The sequence below is a fragment of the Rhea americana genome, unplaced genomic scaffold (genome assembly GCF_003343005.1).
Source record: "Rhea americana isolate MKP2758 unplaced genomic scaffold, rheAme1 scaffold_20, whole genome shotgun sequence".
Classification (NCBI taxonomy): Eukaryota; Metazoa; Chordata; class Aves; order Rheiformes; family Rheidae; genus Rhea; species Rhea americana.
Genome location: NW_028186150.1, coordinates 1,502,936 through 1,522,799, shown reverse-complemented (window position 1 = coordinate 1,522,799; position 19,864 = coordinate 1,502,936). Strand labels below are relative to the sequence as shown.

The 19,864-nt window shown below is 35.5% G+C and overlaps 1 protein-coding gene across 2 annotated transcripts in view; it reads left to right on the top strand.

The window, feature by feature from the left end:
• DPY19L3 (dpy-19 like C-mannosyltransferase 3) overlaps nt 1–19,864 on the top strand; it is a 39,346-nt gene that overhangs the window by 12,954 nt on the left and 6,528 nt on the right. The window contains exons 6-15 of one of the 2 annotated variants that reach the window (XM_085303781.1): nt 588–711; nt 1,424–1,558; nt 3,031–3,162; nt 4,281–4,382; nt 5,239–5,312; nt 5,542–5,700; nt 7,191–7,316; nt 7,663–7,774; nt 8,337–8,393; nt 13,602–13,684. In XM_085303781.1, the coding sequence (XP_085159907.1) occupies nt 588–711; nt 1,424–1,558; nt 3,031–3,162; nt 4,281–4,382; nt 5,239–5,312; nt 5,542–5,700; nt 7,191–7,316; nt 7,663–7,774; nt 8,337–8,393; nt 13,602–13,684 (1,104 nt within the window). The remainder of the gene's footprint in view (nt 1–587; nt 712–1,423; nt 1,559–3,030; nt 3,163–4,280; nt 4,383–5,238; nt 5,313–5,541; nt 5,701–7,190; nt 7,317–7,662; nt 7,775–8,336; nt 8,394–13,601; nt 13,685–19,864) is intronic. The other variant, XM_085303782.1, reaches the window with a different exon arrangement.

The window sequence follows — 19,864 nt, the reverse complement described above, 5'->3', positions numbered from 1 at the left end:
ATAAATGACTGCCTTCTGGGGAGCTTTGACTTCTGTCACAGTTTTATGTTAGAACATTCCAAAAACGATCAAAAGTTTCTGATCAGTTTAGTGGTGTTCARATCCAATGCACTGGAGTCATAGGGCAGAAATTTCTAACTGTTTATTCTTATATGTGCCTTATACAAACCAAAAATGGAGTAAAATTACTAATTACTTGTGAACTCCACATGCTGGATTTTGGAGGTATTTTTGTTTTGGAATCTGTTTGTTTTTAAATCATCTGCTTTGTAAGGAGGGTTTAATTCAAAGTATACAATTTTTAACAGTAAGCTAAGTTAAAATATAAGATTTGAGGTACAAAAAGAATGGAGGATTTGCAGAACTTTCATGCTGATGGTTTTTCAGAGTCAGACATGTTGAAGGGAATAGACTGCAGAGCCTGTAGATTTATTGATAGAATAAGAAAGTTTTAGTAAAAAACAAACAAACAAACAAAACAAAACAAAAAAAAGCACACAACGGGAAACATGCCTTTCATTGCAACCTCTCTATCACCAGGTTGGAATTGTTTGTTTTGTATTGATGAAACTGTTTCTTTTCTACAGAATAGATACTACAAGAGTAGAATTCACCATTCCTTTAAGAGAGAACTGGGCACTGCCGTTCTTTGCAGTTCAAATAGCAGCCATCACATACCTACTCAGAACTCATTTACAGCCTGCTCACGAGGTGAGTATTTCTAACAAGTGTGACGGTAAAACKAGTATCAGAAACATCAGGTCTCTGGTTGGAACATGAAGTGCAGATAACCATCTATAAAACTTAAGGAAAAAATACTTCATAAGCATTTATAGCAGTGGATAGATATAGATATATAGCACTTGAAAAATGAGAACATTAACCAGACAAACATTCTRTTGATTTAGATGTAGTTGAAATATGAAGAAATACATATGCTCAACTTTGGAAGAAAATTAAAGGGATGCTTTTAACTTTAATGGGAAGCTCTAAAGAGTACAAGACAAGAGTGCTGTGTATTTGAGAAACATAAGAAGCTGACACAAAGTGGGTAGAAGAAAGGCTCGTAAAGCTCAAGGATTAAAGCTCTTCTTTTGATTTCATTTGTATTAATAGGAGATTCTTGTCATCTGAAGGAGTAAAAGCAGATTCRTGATACGTTTCCTCTGACTAGCAGTCTAAGTCATTACTCCTCAATTTGTTTAGGTGAACTAATATTTATGACATAATAAAATATATACTGCATATTAATTTATGCATTGAAAGGACCTAAAAAATCACTATTTTCTTGCAGGTAGTGTTAAAACAGTAAAACATAGGTATAAATACAAGAACCTGGAATTCTAAAAAAAATTACTGTTATTCTAGATGCAGTTATTGTAGAAAMCAAAGTTAAATAAAAATTCTTTCCTCCCTCTCCCAGAGGCTGACACTTCTGGCTATATTCTTAGCAACCTTCCTCTTTAGCCTGACTTGGCAATTCAATCAGTTTATGATGCTGATACAGGCACTGGTGTTATTCATACTAGACTGCTTTGACATGCTTCCCACAGCAAAGGTAAGATCATGATTGGAAATGACTGATTTTTTTCTGTCGTTTAACTAATAATTTTAGTTTTGGAGTATTACGTTCTTCAGTGATATGTATATCAAAAGTAATGCAGAATGTACACTGCTTTGATATAATTTCAATAATTACAGTATATTTATTGTAGRTATAGAAATGAATAAACACAATGTACACCACTTCTGTTTTTCCAGCTGATTATATTTCATTTTGTCTAATTCACTTCATTGTCTAATTTTATTCCAATTTATTACATGCTATTGAAGTTTAATAGAAAAATATTTAGATACAGCTATGTGTTGACACTACTAAGRGATCACTTTTAACCACCATCATAATGGTAGATCTAATAAGTCAATGTACCGTAATAGCTTGAGCATCTCCTCTAGAACTGGCCRGAAGGAAATGAAACACAAAAAATCTTTGCCTGAGACATAGTCATAACAATGTAAGACTTTTGTCCTGACTATTGTCCATTCTTGTATAGGCACTGTACCACAAACAAAGAAATAGAATAGACCAGATTGCTCATGAAAAGTAGTATCTTTTCTACATTAAAATTCACCATAAAACAGCAACATTATCACAGCTACGTTGCTGAACTGAATGAGCCAAAAAATAAAACAAGTGTTACTGGGAGGATAAGCAAGCTTATATTGTCAATCCCAAGAAACAGAAATATGCTGTAGTATATGAAAATACTGTTTTTGAATTCAGTTTCAATATGAAATTCTACTGAAATGATCTTACCCCATATAAATACTACACTGTCTGAAAAAGGTTCTCACTTAAGCTTTAAGGAAGTTTACAGCAGGATGAACAGWAGCTCATGTTAATTTCAGTGTGAGTTTGAAGCTGACCTATTAGAGATTGTGTTTAACTTAAAATTAGTATAGTGGCTGCATGTCAAAATAAGTGGTTTATTTAATAGTTTCTAAACTCCACTCATTATATCTGCAAATGTAAGCTGAAGTTAGCAATTAATGTGACTAATCAGCTACCTTGAAGTTTGGCCCATTTCCARCTTCATCTTAAACTGTTATCAAATGGACTTAATGCACCACTGTTGTTCCATATTAATTTTCCAAGAAGTGCAACTTAAAACTGTTGGAGCTTATTGGACCATTTAATATTGACTAGACCACTGCTGTAATACAGGACTGAACTCAGGATCTGCTTTGTTACTTGTTAACRTACTTAATTACATTAAGTAATTAGCTTTTTCTCACTCTACAAGTGTTTAAGATGTCCAATTTGGTATAGCATGAGGCTTCCATAGCAAAAATATAAAATATTAATCTAATGACTTCTGGGTATAAATAGAGTAATGGCTATGAGAATAATGATTCAGTGCRACACAGTATATTTCTGTAAAAATGTTGTTGAAATAAGTTTTAAAATGTTCGAGGAAAAACAGTTAAGACAGTTAAGTTTGTAGGCATAAAATATCATTATTATTACAGGTTATGTGGCTCTATATCATTCAAGTTTCTGGATTACTGCTAGTCTGTGTCCTGCAGTTCTTTAATTCTATGATTCTTGGATCATTACTTATCAGTTTTAATGCTTCTGTGTTGATTGCAAGGACAATTCAGGTACGTACTGAAGTATTTTTGAGATAGTAAATAAACGATGGGAGAGAGAGAGAGAGAGAAGGAGAAGTAGTTTTCAAAAAACTCCCCCCTTGCATGATAATCTTAAATTACTAATACTAATTACAAGAATTACTGTAAAGGAACAAAAACATTGCATGATCAAATAATGATTTAATTACACTAGCTGCAGCATAACTGAGTACATCACACTCTGTAATTRTGATTGCTGTTAACAGCTACGATTGTGTAAGCTGCAGTTTGGTTCYTGAAAGAAAAAAAGAAATTTGCACATGGACTTTGTTTTAGCAGGGCTTGTCTTGGACTTACAGATATGCTTCCAGAAAAATACTCTATGAGAAGTAATCATATATCAAATTCATTTTCCTGAAATCTGTTGTATCCCTCAAAGATCAGAATGTTTTTTTTCCTTCATTTACAGTTCTCTTGCTCTGTTACTGGTCATTGTTGACAGCTTCCAACCAGAATATGTGAATTTACATAGCCATTAGTACTGCATCTCTCTCTGTAACTCCTTTTAAAATCAGGACTGTGTTTTTTATAGCTAGATGATGTCTGCACATATTCCAAATTGCCTGTAAGCAGACAAAAGACAACTCTCAGATCTGGAGCTTTGAACTAGAAAATTACTGAAAAGAGTATCACCTGACAGTTATGATCAGAACATACCTTTGCCATAGTTAGGTGGAAGATCTATCAAATAGATACATGGAAAGGCACACAAAGCTGTTGAAATTGGGGGAAATTCCTGGATCACAACCACTATTTTTTCACTGGGTTTCAGCAATTCTGTAAGCATAATGGGGCCGTCTCTGAAAGATGTCCCTTTGGCTGGTCATAAGACTTAGCCAGATAAGTAAAGCCGGGCAGTATTTGACTTCATTACCTTCAGTTTCTGAGAAAAGTGGGTGGGGAGATCTGGATACTTGGTTATGTTTATATTTTTTGCTTACAGAGGTCTAATCAGGTTTAAATTTGTGTTAGGCTAAACAGATAAGTAATTTCAAATAGTCTATRTTGTCTTTGTTCCAAATACATACAAATGCTAAATATGTCAAGTGTAAGTATGTTTTAAAATGTTAATATATTCTTATTTCTAGAAAAATCTAAAAAAGGGAAGCTTGCTTAGTAGGCTTGGGAAACTTTTTCTCCATGTGCTATTTGTCTCATGCTTGACTCTTCTAGTAAATAAACTCATCAAGGTAAGCAAATTGTTTTATTTTAAAAATTACACAAATTTATTATATTAAAAGCTATTTGTTAAAAAGATTATCTACCATAATGTCTTTAAACAAAAAACTACAGTGAGATTCCACTACATTTGAGAGAATAGGTTTTAGGAAATTGAAGACTGCTTTGTTAATCTTTTTTAAAGCATATATTCAAAAGTCCTATTGTAAATTAATACTACCTAATCAAATACCTATGCATATCTTGAAGTTCACCTGCAGTTTTGTAGCAAATATAGATCTATCCTGTATTATGATACTGCTGAACGTTTTCAAGTTTTTCATCCAATTCTATTTACTTTTCAGTGAATCTACTTAAAAAATGAATACTTGTTATAAAAATGATGTAGAATATTCCATACTTTTATTTGCTTCTTGTGCAGATATTTGCAGACATTAGCAACAGTAACATTTTTTCTGCTTTTGAGTTTTAGTCTTTACAAGAGATTGCATATACAGCAGATTAAAARTTAGTACACATTGAAGTATCACAGTAAGCTGTGGTAAGTCATTGAACTCAAATATAGTTAAAACCAACTTGTCCTGGATAAACTTTATCTGTAATTAAAAAAACTACCCTACGTTTTGGTTCTGGTGTTGTTTTTTTAAGAGAAAAAAAAAAAGTAAATAACTTGTCTTTAGACCGCAGAACCACAATTGCAAACTGAATGCTTATGATGTACTTTTGRTTGCACAGCTCCATATTTCAGTAAGCCTGTGTTGATCTGCAGTTTCATGAAAATAATGCTAAAAACCCACTATCTTTTTACTACGTGAAGTTTAAAGTTTTTATAGTTAGAATATAATTGTTTTTTTTTTCCCTTCATAGAAAATTCTAAATCTTGAGTCAGATGAACATATATTCAAATTCCTGAAAGCAAAATTTGGATTTGGCGCAACAAGGTATATGTTCAGCTGCAATTTTTTTTTTGTGTGACTTAAGTAAAGCCTGCACACTGTTACTCATTTAAAAAACTGGTCATAAATCATAGATCTTTAGCTTATGTTTCTCATATTTTCCTCCTAATAATCACATCTGTGGCTTCATTATTGCTTGGAGAAAGGGAACTTTGGTCCTTTTTGGCAGCAAGTTATGAGATACATGATGACAAAATTATTCTTTTTTCTTTAGAGATTTTGATGCTAACCTGTATCTTTGCGAAGAAGCTTTTGGTCTACTACCATTAAATACTTTTTCAAGACTCTCGGATACATTACTTTTTTACGTCTACATATKTGTTCTCTTCCCTATGACAATAGCAGCTGCAATTGTTGCCTTTCAGAACCTTAGGTACAGTATCTTCTAAAAATTCAGATTTTTTGTGACGTGTTTCTTCAGTAGGCTAAGGAACTGACAGTTGAATGCAGTAATAYACAGTTTTCTTTTCCACAAGTACTAAGAGAACAGCAGTACATGAGATATACGAATCAGGCAAAATAAGTAACTCCCTGCTAATGCTAAAAATGTGAAGTATGTTTCAAAATTAAACAAAACAGCAAAATCTTTCCTAGATTTCTCCAAACTCTTTTGCTCATTGTGTGTCTGTTTTTTTTGTTTTGGGAGGGGGAAAAAAATTGTGAGAGATTTCCTCTGGAGATATCCTCAAGCTGCCCAGAGGTGAGCTAGCATAATCAATGCTGAACTCCTTGTGATCTGCGTAAAAAGGTGAGACAAGAGTGGCAGACTGCAACTTTGTTCCACCAGCTGCCACCTAATGGTAGTCTCCCTAGCCAGATAGTTCAGCTGCTGCTTTAATCAACTTACTTTATTATATGCTTTATAGCATTCAGAGGTATTTACAGAAGACTAGAAGAAAATGAGTGCTAAACTTATTTTTTTAAAAAAGTAAATAGTTAATTGTAGACCTCTCGTTTTACATTGAATCTGGCCAAAAATTAAAAGGGATGATGTGAAAATTGAAATTAATGAAAAATTCAAGGAAACTTATATGCCCTGAATTAATGCCCTGAATTTTAGATTTTATGGAAGACAGGATGAGAGACAAGGAGACATAGACACAGGGATATTATTACCGAACYAAAATTATGGTAAGATAGTACTTGTGAAGTCAGCCATCTGCAAGGCATTTTGTACCGTTTAGCCAAGCTCTGCAAAACTAACTACATCAATCAATTCAAAAACAAATRGATTCTGCAGCTCTGTATTTTTGTAATTGTAAATACAATCCCAAACTTTACCGTAGTTTTTAAATACTGCCCAGTTATCCCAATTACCTCCACACACACACATCCCCCCAAAAAAACCCAAACTTTCTTCTTTACTAGTCTTCCACCTACATCAAGCAATAACCAGTTCTTTCAGTGTTTCTTTTCTGTAAGCTAACTTCCATTCTACACCTTCAGTAGAATCCAAATACACCATCACAGCCCACAAATCACAGTTAAAGTTCTTCACTTGCATTAAGAGCTCGCTTAATAAGACCTATGAGATTAGGTGCTTAAAGCAATARACCAAGCTGCTCAGGCATGCTTTTCTGTAAACATTTGTCTGTTTTTATAATAGCTCATTTAAACCCATTATACTTCMAAAAAAAAAAAWGTGAAAAAAACTGTGAAAAATACCYGTCCTGTATCAATTTAGTGCTATCAGGCTTAATTATATCATAGATAGAGTATTTCCTSTTGGAAGAATAAATGACTGTAGACTAATAGCAACAGTATTTCTCTCTAGCAGCAGAAGGATAGAATAGTTTTTAAAATGCATGCAACTGTACTGTTTGAAGTGTATGACATAACACTTTATTTCTTGTATTTAATCAGTGGTTCAACTAAAGCTGGAAAATTCATGGAAAAAATGGAAGACTGCACAATAGCACTGAAGCCTGGGGCTGCTTACAACTTGATTCACACMGTTCTTTTTGGATGTTTGGCATTAAGCACAATGAGGTATTTTTTTTAAAGTCATTTTACTGAAAGATTTTACGAGAAAAAGTGTAACTTATTAAGAGTATAAAATATACTGGCCGTAATCTRCTTTGGCCATCAACCTTCCTTCTCTAGCTACTCCTGATGCACATCTTCTGGACTGAGACACTTCCCAAAAGTCTTGCCACAAAGTTGGGAGCAGAGATGTGCTCAAGAATTAATGGGAAAGTTGATTTTTACTCAATTCTTTCACTGTCCTAAAAGTCTAAGAAAGTTGTGTTCAAAATTTCTCTAACATARCTGATCTCATCAACACAGTTTAGCAGAGCTGTGAATAATCAGCAAAAACTTCTCTGTATTCTTCCAGAATGAAGTACCTCTGGACATCMCACATGTGTGTATTTGCATCTTTTGGTCTGTGTAGTACAGAAGTATGGGGACTGATCCTGAAATGTGTTCGTCTCTACACATCACGAAGGGTTAGCACTATACTTACTGCATTTTACAAAAATCTGTTGCTCCAAAGCTAAAACAATCAAGACTCAGTGTTATAAGCCATGTATCAAATGAATGATGTTTTGTAGTCCCTTTAGTCTAGGTATTGCTGAAGTGTGTTTGTATAAACTAATTTTAATACGTGAAATGTATTTTCTAATATTTATATATTAAACAGTTCCATCTGAATACACTAGATGGCAATATAGATGCAGCTATGAAAAATCACTACAATTTTACTAAAATATCTTCATCACAGCATCCTGAACAGACATCTACACTGTTACACTGAATGACATAGTGGTTTCTTTTTCACTTTGTGGTTTAAGTATGCAGATACAAACTATCAGTTTTGTAGTAGGTTACTTTTTCTATAGCTTATATTACTTTTTAAAATAAGGGTTTACTTTAAAACAGAGTTAGAATAGGATCTTAAAATTCCATTGTGTGACAAACTTATCAGGGATCAATACATTAAAAATTAAGTCTAACCAAATAAATTTATCACCAGAACTAACCAGTGTTTATTTTTGTGATTTCTCTTAGACATATGTGATTAGATATTCTCTCACAATAATTACATTACTGTACATTTCATATAAGGTAAGACTTTTTTCTTCCAGTTTTTGCATTTTTTATGTGCATATGATTTTCCTTTTCTGCTAAAGGGATTTTGTCTTATATGTAATTAAATACAAGATTTTTAGCTGAATTTTAAGAATTATGATAGCCTGCTTAAATTGCATATGCATTTATGCATACAAAATTATGCCTAAAGGGTCGCTTAAGTTCATGGAAGTCAAAATACTTGTTCATAGATAGAAGTGTTGGCCTAGTTGTTTGTGTAAGTTACCAGATGTGATTTRCATGCATAATTTTCTKAAAGGGTAAGCTGTCTGTTCCAGTTTTTAACTGTTAATTACTAAGTTGCAGATAAGGTACAGATTGTTGAACTGTGTAATGATTCATTGTAGGAGCAGAAATAATCCTAATGTACCTCATTTTATATGTTTTAAGATAAATGTACAGAATTAAACTAGTCAAATAGTTCTGTTATSTTTAATCTGTCCCAGAAGCAAATAACTGTTAAACTTTTATATGAAAATATGTGAAACAATATATTTATGGAACACCAAGCTAAAATAACATGTTAAAAATTATTGCTGAAAGAGATTGAGAGACTAAATAAGGTTTTTCTAAATTATTAATTTAGAAATCTATTAATTTAATGAAAAGACAGACCATTCTTTCCATGTATATTTACAAAGACCAAAAAAAAAATAAATCAGAAGCCACTTTGATGCAGAGATTGTTTCTGTAATATCTAGCACAATAAGTTTTCCCTGAAATCACTACCTCCACAGAAACTCAAGGTGATCTGTGTTACTAAAGTTAAAAAGGTAGTAATAAAGCATAATAATTAAGAAAGCTGCTAATAGACTGAGCTTTGGAAGTCTGTTGGGTTTTTTTCCCCCCCCCCTCTTTAAAATAGGGTAACAAAGTCAAACAGAAGACTATAACGGTTTATCAAGTAAACTTAACACTGAGTATTCCACTTAAATTTCCTTACTGTTCTGCTAGAGGACTTTTTAGGGATTTTTCTTTTCCCCATTTACCCACTCCATTTCTGAAAGTAATTGAAATACTGCYATTTCTTTTGACATGGGTGGTGCCAGGAGCACAGCGTTCTCATAGATGGGCAAACGTAAGATATCAATTCAGAATTTTCCAGCACTGTTCATGAGCAGATCTGAAGTTCCTGAATATTGTCAGATTTAATTCTGAAGTCAGAAGAAATCACCAAGGACTTTACAGGCTTTTGTTCAGTTACCGATTGTGCTCAGTCTACTTGAAAAGCCGTATTTTTGTGTTTCTTCTAAATATGGGATATAATTTATGTTGACATTAAGAATATAATTTTTTAAAGTGTTCAATGGGACTAAAGAAACTTGTTAACCTCTTAGGAAATTTTTTTGTGTCTCTGAAAAGACAGTTCTTCAAAAATACAGGTACCAGATGGGTGGATATATTTGGATAYGTATGTCTTTCCTGCAAAGCTGTAAGAGTTAGTGAGGCTTTAGGAAAAAAGCCTGTCTGACACACTGATAAAGCTTGTCATCAGATTCTCTGGCAATGGTTAGAATAAAAATTCTTACCAAGAGAATCCTAGAAACCTTCCATTACTACTGTGAGAGTAGGTTTATGTATTCTCCTTCCAAAACCATTATAACCAAACTGACAGCTCAAATAGATTTTGGTCAGAGACTTATTTACCTCCTTTCCAGATAAGAATTCATCTGCTTATGCACAATGAATGTTCAGATTGCATGAATATCTTTGCATATTCAGCGCACACACAATTTAACTGGCCATCATGGCTAGTTTTCTTGAACTAGTAGTAAGCAAACCTGTACTCTGTTACCTGTGATGGTTACATTTGTGAGAGGAAATAAGCTTCAATGCCATTCCTCAAAATAGGAGTTTTATCCTAATACTGAATAAGCTAATGAAAGCCTCTTTTGAGGCATATGGTTAGTACAATCTCAAATACATCACTTGAAAAATAATTTATTCAGCTACAGATGCAGCTACAACTCTAGCTAGCTTTCAGATTACACATACAGCATGCTATAAGTCCTGCAAGATATCTGCAGTTCTCTTTACACAAGTTTTCTTCATTAGAATAGAGCAAACAGTATCTCTCACATAAAGTGAAAGTTTGGGAGTATTTGCATGCATACTTTAGCTATGTTACAGATAATACATTTATACACATATGCATGCATACATACATACATACATCTCTGCAGTACTAAATATTCTTTACATTTCACTTCATAATCTTTATATATAGATTTCAGTAGTATCAGTGTCCAGTATCAGCATTTAACTACTTCTCGGCAGAGTAGCATTCATCAAATTGTGTTTAAATGAATCAATCATTTCTAAATRAGTTGTTGGCACTTAAAATCAGTTTCAGAGCGTCAGCAACTCTAGAGTTCCTGGTTTTTGCCAAATAGTTTTGAATTTTCTTTGCTAGTAAAAATGCAGTTTGAGAAGTTAAGTGAATGGATTGTTAATCTTCAGTATGGCCAAGTACTTTTGCTCCAGTCMAAGGTATATATTTGTAGTTTAGCTCTGCTCATGCTAATCATCTGAGCAGTCAGTCATACCTTTGGCTGTACCAAAGTTCATTGTGTATGTCCTTCGTGTACTTTTTATATATATATATWTTTAAGCCTAAAGTTTGTAAACTTTACAGTGTGTAGAAGAAACAACAAAAGAAAATGTAAAGCCTATAAGATTTTTTCCAATCCAGACGGAAATCTCTGTTGCTAATTTAGGCATCTGACAACAGACTACTTTTCCTGAAGACTTTGCCCCCAGAGACCAACAGATTACGATTTTGAAAGCTCAGGAAGTGCGGGCTAGATGAGCAGACAGTGAGGTGGATTGAGAACTGGCTGAAAGGCAGAGCTCAGAAGATTGTCATCAGCAGTGCGGAGTCTAGTTGGAGCCCAGTGGCTAGTGGAGTTCCCCAGGGCTCAGAACTGAGTCGCTTCTCATTCAACTTACTCATCAATGACCTGGGTGAGGGGACAGAGTGCCTCCTCAGCAAGTTTGCAGATGATACCAAGCTGGGAGGAGTGGCTGATACACCTGAGGGCTCTGCTGCCATTCGGAGAGACTTGGACAGGCTGGAGAGTTGGGCAGAGAGGAACCTCCTGAGGTTCAACAAGGGCAAGTGCAGAGTCCTGCACCCAGGGAAAAATAACCCCAGGCACCAGTACAGGCTTGGGGCTGACCTGCTGGAGAGCAGCTCTGCAGAGAAGGACCTGGCAGTTCTAGTGAACAAGTTAACCTTGAGCCAGCAATGTGCCCTTGTGGCCAAGGCCAATGGTATCCTTGGGTGCATTAGGAAGAATGTTGCCAGCAGGTCGAGGGAGGTGATCCTGCCCCTCTACTCAGCCCTGGTGAGGCCTCATCTCGAGTACTGTGTCCAGTTCTGGGCTCCCCGGTGCAAGAGAGACATGGAGCTACTAGAGAGAGTCCAGCATAGGGCTATGAAGATGATGAGCACCTGCCCTATGAGGAAAAGCTGTGAGAGCTGGGCCTGTTCAGCCTGGAGAAGGGAAGACTGAGGGGGGATCTTACCAGTATCTACAAGTACCTTAAGGGTGGGTGTCAAGGGGATGGGGCCAAACTCTTTCCAGTAGTGCCACGTGACAGGACAAGAGGCAATGGGCAGAAACTGAACCACAGGAAGTTCTGTCTGAATGTGAGGAGGAATTTCTTCCCTGTGAGAGTGACGGAGCACTGGACCAGGTTGCCCAGAGAGGTGGTGGAGTCTCCTTCTCTGGAGACATTCAAAACCMGCCTGAATGCAGTCGTGTGCAGCATGCTCTAGGTGACCCTGCTTGAGCAAGGGGGTTGAATTACATGATCTCCAGAGGTCCCTTCCAACCTTCGTGAAGGAATATAGTTACACGAATAAGTCCCTTGATTGGGCCAATTATATCTGCTGCTCTCCAGTCTTCCTACATAATCACAGTTTTATGAAAGATCRCATATTTTTGCTAAGTAGCACAGCAGCAGCATTTGCAAATTCTTTGGCATTCTTGGGAKGAATACTATCTGGATTGGATGATACATGGCTTTTTATGTTATTACAAGGGTTTTCTAACTCTATCCTGTGACATTTCACTCTGCAAGCCAAGGATCCTTTTTATCTAAGGAAAGCAGGTTTGCAATATGTTTCATATTCTCTGTAGTAAGACTGATGCAAAGCCATCAGTTAGTTATTAGCATTGTAATTATCTTTCCTAATTGTTCCCTTTTGCCCTTGAATATTCACTTGCTTAAACAACAAGAAATCTGTTAAAGTCRTCTGTTCGGTTGGTTGGTTGGAGTTTTTTGTTAGTTTTTCAAAATCTACTTCAGTCCTTCTTATTTTTCCTCCATATTTGATTTAGGTATTGTCTTTGGTAAATTTTGAAATACCTGTTTTCCCCAAATAGTCTACTGGATGTTACTATTCAGTCATACTTTTCTTCTGCTTTCATGGTTCTCTTTTGATTCAACCTTTTGGAATGCATTAATGGCATCCACAGCACATGCAGGGATTTTAGGTTCTGATAAAGATTGAGACATTTTCTACATCCTTCTCTAGGTGTAAGCTGCCTTTCTAAAGATAATAGCATTATGTTAATTCTAGTGCCTTTTCTCTTGCCATCATAGCTATTATTTGATGGCTTGACTATTATATCTTGAACTGTTAACATTTGTATCTCTCGATTCTCTTCTTAAAACTCACTCTATCAAGGAGTAACTTTATAGGATTTAAATTTATTCTCCAGTCAGGGAACTGGAACAACTTGCTTATAATGTAGATGTAATACACAAGAGTAACATTCAGTAACAACTCTTAGTTTTCCTTTGAGTTTAAGGCATACTCTTACCAGCTAAAAGAATTCTGAGACCCTCCAGGTAGGCCTGAGAAAAGCTGTTCTCAGGTTCACCACAACTGGTCATTTTGTTCTTCTCTGGTCATCTGGCATAAGCTGCAGATCTCAAGCTCCAAAACTGTCTATATGTATATAGGCATATAAATATATGCCTACATACACACACACACACACTGTAATGGTAGTCACCTCCTTCATAAGAGGTGTAGATATGCTTATGACTTGCAACATCCATGTGCCAGACAAGATCCGTTGCTAACTGAGAGGAAGTAGATACCCATTCCAACATGCAGAGCTTTTCTTGTTCATTCTGCCTTCAGTTTGTTTTTATTTGTTTTCATTTTAGTTCTGGCCAGGAATAATGGATGAACTGTCAGAGCTGAGAGAATTCTATGACCCAGACACTGTGGAGCTGATGAACTGGATTAAGTAAGAGGATTTTTTTCTTCTGTTTAATTTAAATGCTATTTATACAGATCTAATGTTCTTACGTATAGTGCTCTCTTCTGTTTGTCACAGGTTGTCAGTGAACTCTGATGACCCATGAGGAGAGTTAAGGAGGAGTGGGCTGCCTAGAGGTTAGCCTATTAATGGCTGTGGACAACAGTTAGATGTAGTCTTCCAGCCTGCTCWGCGCTGGTTCAGGATTGTGGCAGTGCATTGCATGTGTGTCTGGAAGCAGTTTACTCCACTTGCTCCCATAAGCACACACAGTTCCCAGTTTAAAAAGATGTCAAGTTTGGAGGTGTCAGGTTCTTCCATAATACTGCTCTTAACATCAATAATACTTTGCATTGAAATAATTTTCCTTCCTACCTACTCTGTTGGGTGGCCTTCTCTTTTCAACTTTACAGTTTTAGAAATCTTGGATGTACAAAGTTTTAGGGCTGGGAAATCTTTACCCTGCAGTCTGTTTCTTGGGCTTTAAAATAATCCAAGTTGTTCATACTTACACAGTACCTTGTTACAGAGCATAGCAATTCTGGTGTGCAGAGTGGATGCAAATCTGAATTCAGAGCCCTCAATATACCTAATTACACTGAAATTAGAATTATTCCCAATGTGTGTTCTAAGCCTTGAACAACATTTATAATCAAACTTGAACTTCCAAGACACAACATAGGTGTGAAGTCTGTATCAGGAATATGAATTAATCATTTCAATCCTACCCTCATCACTTATGCTTTCTTACAAAGCCTTTCGCAGAGCATAGGAAAGTATTTAAAAAGGTGGAAGCAGTTTGGGACACTGCATGTAGAAGATCCTGAGAAAAGGGCCAGATAGGGTGTTCTCTAGGGGACTGAACTTAAGGGGTATATTCTATTAAATAAGATCAACACTAAAAACTTTTAGGAGAAGTTCTGAACAGAKATATTCCTGGGAGTTGAATATATTTGGAAGGTATTTCCTTTTTGAGGAAAATATTCTRAAAGGAAATCCAAATGTACTACATTTAGCCCTGAACTGTTTGTAAAACTTCCTTGGAGCACTGTGTTGTGCTTTTGCATACAGTGAACTTAAGCRAAGCCAGTCAGCCAGCAGTTAAAGCCCATTCCACCCTGAGCAACATTTTTATGCTCTGTAATGTTGAATTTCTTTAGTCCGTCAGCCAGGAGGAGTAATTTACAAGCAAAATATATGGCAAACCTTCACTGACTTATTTTGAAAGCAAGCCATGTTTTTTCCATCATTTAATATCTCTGTARCCATATTGACATGTTCTCATGACTAATGTTTACCAGCCAGTTCYATTTAGCACTGCTGTTTTATTAAGAGATGGTAAATGTCTGATAGTTCAGGTCTCCAGTGTACAATATATAGAGTTACATATAGATTTATGCATAAAATATGCATGTGGAGTTATTCCCAGCCATGAACTGGATTTGACTGGATCCAGTGAGAATAATTTTTCTTACATTCTTAGTGCTGAGAATGCTAAACTGATGCTTGTCCTCTCTTCATTTTAAGTCATGACAGACAATTAGAGTGAGATTTTCTGTTTAGAATTTATTTTTTAGAAATATTATTCATGTAAAGAAAAGCTAATTGTCTATGCATTAAATACCAGTCAACAGCAATTTATGATATGTTCCTCAAGGTGGGATTCATTTTCTTTACTTAAATTATAATTTGTAAGAAAAATATTTTACTGTACTAACAGGCAATAGTTCTGCTATAGGTAATGATCTGTCAAGTTTGCATTATGCTCCACTGGTGTCAAGAACTAATTATTCATTATTAACACTCAGCATGAAGAGCCCCAATTTGTCATGTGTAGCACTGAATTAGGAATAACTCATCTGTACTGCAGTCTCTCCACATCAAGACCACCCTTCTATCTGCTTAGATCTGAGTGCATATTAACTTTTCCAAATACACAGTCTGAATAATAGCCAACTATTCATCTGTCCAATGTAGAATGTCTCCAGTCTTTTTTTTAAAAAAAATACACTATTCCACTAATTAAAATTGCCATAGCATTTCCAGGTAGTTTACCGGTTTATATGTTTATAATAAAGTTTTTGCATAGTATTTGATTGCATCAATTACAGAGCACARATTTTGTTATAGTGATCTTACTTATGCCAGTCTCTTGCTTTTTTCTGCCTACCATCTCACTTTTAATATATTCTAGTTCCACCAGTGATCCAGGGTAGTTCACAGCTCTCATCTCACATTAGAAGACCATAAGCAGTTACTAAAAGCATAGAAAAGCTTGTTACAAGTCTCAAAGTACAGCCATACCAGTGGAAAAGTTAACTGAGTKTTGGCAGAGCATGGTTGTGTCAGGTGTATTTGATTTGGTGTGGGACAATAAGGCAAATTTTTGCCTTATATTGGAGACCCCCACAGATCTAAAAATAAGCAGCTAMGGTTATGAAAGTGGTATACCTGTGTCTCAATGATGATAATTTCTGTTAATTTCAATCCAACTGTAAATTCTAAGTCTTCACTCTTACTTACTTAGGTGCCTGATATATGATCAAGGGTAATCATACCAAAATTCAKCATATATTTCACACTTTAAAGGTAGTGGTACTATTTTTTTTTTTAATAATTTTTCTTAAATACTAGGGCTTATGCTTTGTGATTGACCCTTGGTTTGTCAGTAAAATTCAGGCATGTACTTAATGGTGCCTTAGAACTGGGTTTRTATCTACTGTGCAAGTGCACTCCTTTATGAGAGCAAAATATGCATGCATAAAATTGGGGCTGGGACTATCAAAAGACACATCCTATTGCTCTTTCTTGGTGGCTGTCTTTTTCTATTTTTGCTGTTTTCAGTCTTTCCAAACCAGAGAAATGAAAGAACTTTGACAATTTCATTGACTATATTTTGCTGCCTATCATTTTCAGCTAATCTTGTAATATTTTAATATTATTTTCTGGAAATAAAAAGACTTTTTAAGAAAAAAATATTCTGAAGTAGCATATTTGAGAGGCCCTTTTCAGAATCTCCTTCTRTGTGATCCCTTTGCTTTATAGACTCATATCACATCCAGATGCTAGTAAAAGAATAATCTGAAATTTGTCGGGTACTATAGCTTTGAAAGCTGACTGCAGAGTTCAGCTTTGGAGGACTTTAACAGAAATGGTCATTCTATTTCTGATGAGKTAAACTATAGTTGCAATGTTTGCCATTCCAGTAGGACTTCCTTAAAACAAGCACACAAGAATTCTTTAGCAGCTTAATAAAAGAAAGAATTACTACTACTTTAAGGTTTGCACAAGTAGGGCATAGACCTGTAATTTCTATAAAATATTTTCTTTTTAATGAGTTATTCTTCAGTACTTATGTAATTCTCTGTATTCTTAAACATAAAGAAGAAAAGCTTCACACATTATATTATAGGCCTTAGTTTACCCATTAGTTCAGATGTAATTAACTTGTTGAAAGCTTAGAGCTTCAAAAATAAATGAGATTATTTGTTGAAAATGCCATCAGGTCTACTTGGAGTGACATTTAAATTATATAATGTAAATCAGTTTGACCTGTAAGTCCTTGTCATTATTTAGTGACATTTTGTACMGAATAAATTGTTTGCAGGTTGGGCAGTGTGGTATGGAGCTTGGCAGAAAGCTATAATAACAAATTATCCTTTCATTTTATACATCATTTGTTCAGACATTTGTAAAAATTGCTTCSTTTTTCTATAATAGAGAAGTGTCATTCAGTGGTTTGAAGCACATTAGCTGCCTTGGATACAGACCACAGCAGTTCGTGTCTGACTCAGGTGGGAGCGTTAGAGAAAGAGGCTGGCACAAATAGAGGAATCATGCTGCACCTGAAGACTATTAGTTAATTGTCAAGTCTCCCTCTAGCGGCTGTTTCAGAAGATAAAGACTCGGTAATTGCTACCAGCTCAAGTCCTTTCAGCTAGGAATAGGAAGGGCAGGCATCACATAAGCTGAGCGTGCCGGTTCCCAGKTGTCTGTTCACGGCAGTGCAGCCTAGTGCCGAGTTTGGTTTCTTGGCATTACCAGGAAAGCACAGGAAAAGAGTTCATCGAGTAGCAGTGGCAGTAGCTACGTGCTGCTCGGGGAACCATCCAGGTTGGCCCCGATAAGGTAGGGGTAGTGATATGTCTTAAGCTGCATCATTTTCTCTGACTTATACATGTTTCCCTGAGATTTACATCTGCTTTCCCCTGGAACACCCAACTCTAAACTCCCTCTGGGAACAAGGCACATAAGCCACCGCTTTGAAAAGCGAGCGAGGGGCAGTGCTTTCTGCCTGTGTTTAGAAGAACAAGAAGTGGCACAGCTGTCTTAATACCTGGTAGTTAAAAAAMCACATTCAACAATAATTTCACCTCTTCTGGGTAAGAGAGCATGCYCTTAGAAAGGGAAAGAGTTGAACCAGAATCTTCTTCATCTTTCAAAAGTGTTTTAACAAGTTATGGAAAAGGGACTTAAAGGCAACTACTCCTGCAGGTTATTTTGGGGGAACTGTTTAAAATAAACAAAARCCTCTCAAACCAAAGTTTTATCCTGTAAGCTTGCATTATACTGGGCTGTTCAGGAATCATAGGTGAAGGTTTGCCTTGGTGAGGCTGAGGCAGAAATGAATACAGCTGAGCATTACAAAACTTAAACTGATCTTGAACAGAAACAGCCATTTAGCACTAGAGATCTTTGCTGAACCAGGCATGAACACACCTGCATATGGAAGTTATTTTCAGAATCATCATTTTCTATTTAGRTGTTTGAGCTCTACCAAGCCCCACTGTGAACATAGTCCATGCTCTTTTCAGCTTAGTCTAAAGAATTGTGTTTTGTTACAGATTCAGCGATTAGTCCTAGGGCCATTACGTATGTGTAGCATTAAGTTCTAAGACATTTTGATGAAACACTTACTTCATGACACTGATGTCTTTGAATGATTTAATTAAAAAAGAAAAAGAATTTAAAATGGAACTGGTTTTATAAACTGCTGAAAAACTAGTATTTCAGTAAAGTTAAACTGGCATATTAAAAATACTATCTCTGTCCTCTCTAGATGAGATTAACATACTAATGCTAGAATATTTARGAGGGGCTTGTAATAAATATTATTTCTAAGCATTATCTCATGGAAGGCAATAGTAAAATTTAATGCTTGGTCTCTTAACATTTTCAAGCCTGTCATGGAGCTTAAAGCAGATTGAATTTATAGCTGTGGTTTCAAAAGGCTTCTAAGTGCTCCCTGGCATGGCACAGTCACTGCCATAGATGGATGTGTGTGGAGTTTAGGTGTCTATTCACATTTCTTTCTAATTTCATTTTACTTTGTTTAATGTATAGTTTTTTCTGTTGTTTCAGTCTTTTCACAGAACACCCTTTGACTATATGCCTACAGAGCACTAGGTACTAGCTACGCAAGTGGCTATGACACATTTTTATTAGCCTAATTATAGTAATCTGTACTGCCTTGCATTTTTACTTCATGTCTGTCTGCTGTGTCCTACTGTTGTGCCTTTTCATATATTTTAGGTTGCAAACTCATGAGGGTGGGAGGCAGAAATCATTTTTTCATAATGGATATTTAGACAATCCTGAAATACCAGAACTGYCATTCAGATAACAACTCCAGGCACTGGCTTTGATTTTAGGCAAACTTACAACAGCAGTAATTAACAGTATTTTTATCTAGCATCTTCTGCATCATTCTTCCACAGCCATAGTTTTTGACTTGGGTGACTTTTTCAGGACTAYTTTATTTCACTCCCATGATTATCCAAACGGGAAGATCAGTCTGTCTTACATTAGGAAAGTTTTTATTGCATTCATATTCCAAGAGAATGGCAAGGCAATAACAAGAAGTGCTTGTGTTCAGATTAGCTTATCTGTTTTATATAGAGTATCTTATGAGATGCAAATCTTAGTTACAATAATTTTCTTGCAGTAAAGAAAAAATGAGGCTATAGAAATTTATAAATATTCAGCAGACATGTGAATGCAAAAAAACAACCGAAACACGGAAGTTGGTTAAAGTTTCTAGGCTTGTGTTTTCCATAAATATTTTCATTAGGTATGCTACAATATTTAAGGAGTATGTATTTATTATTGCAATTTATTCACTTCACAAATGTATGCTTTTTAAGAGTATGCTTTTAAAAGGAATATTGG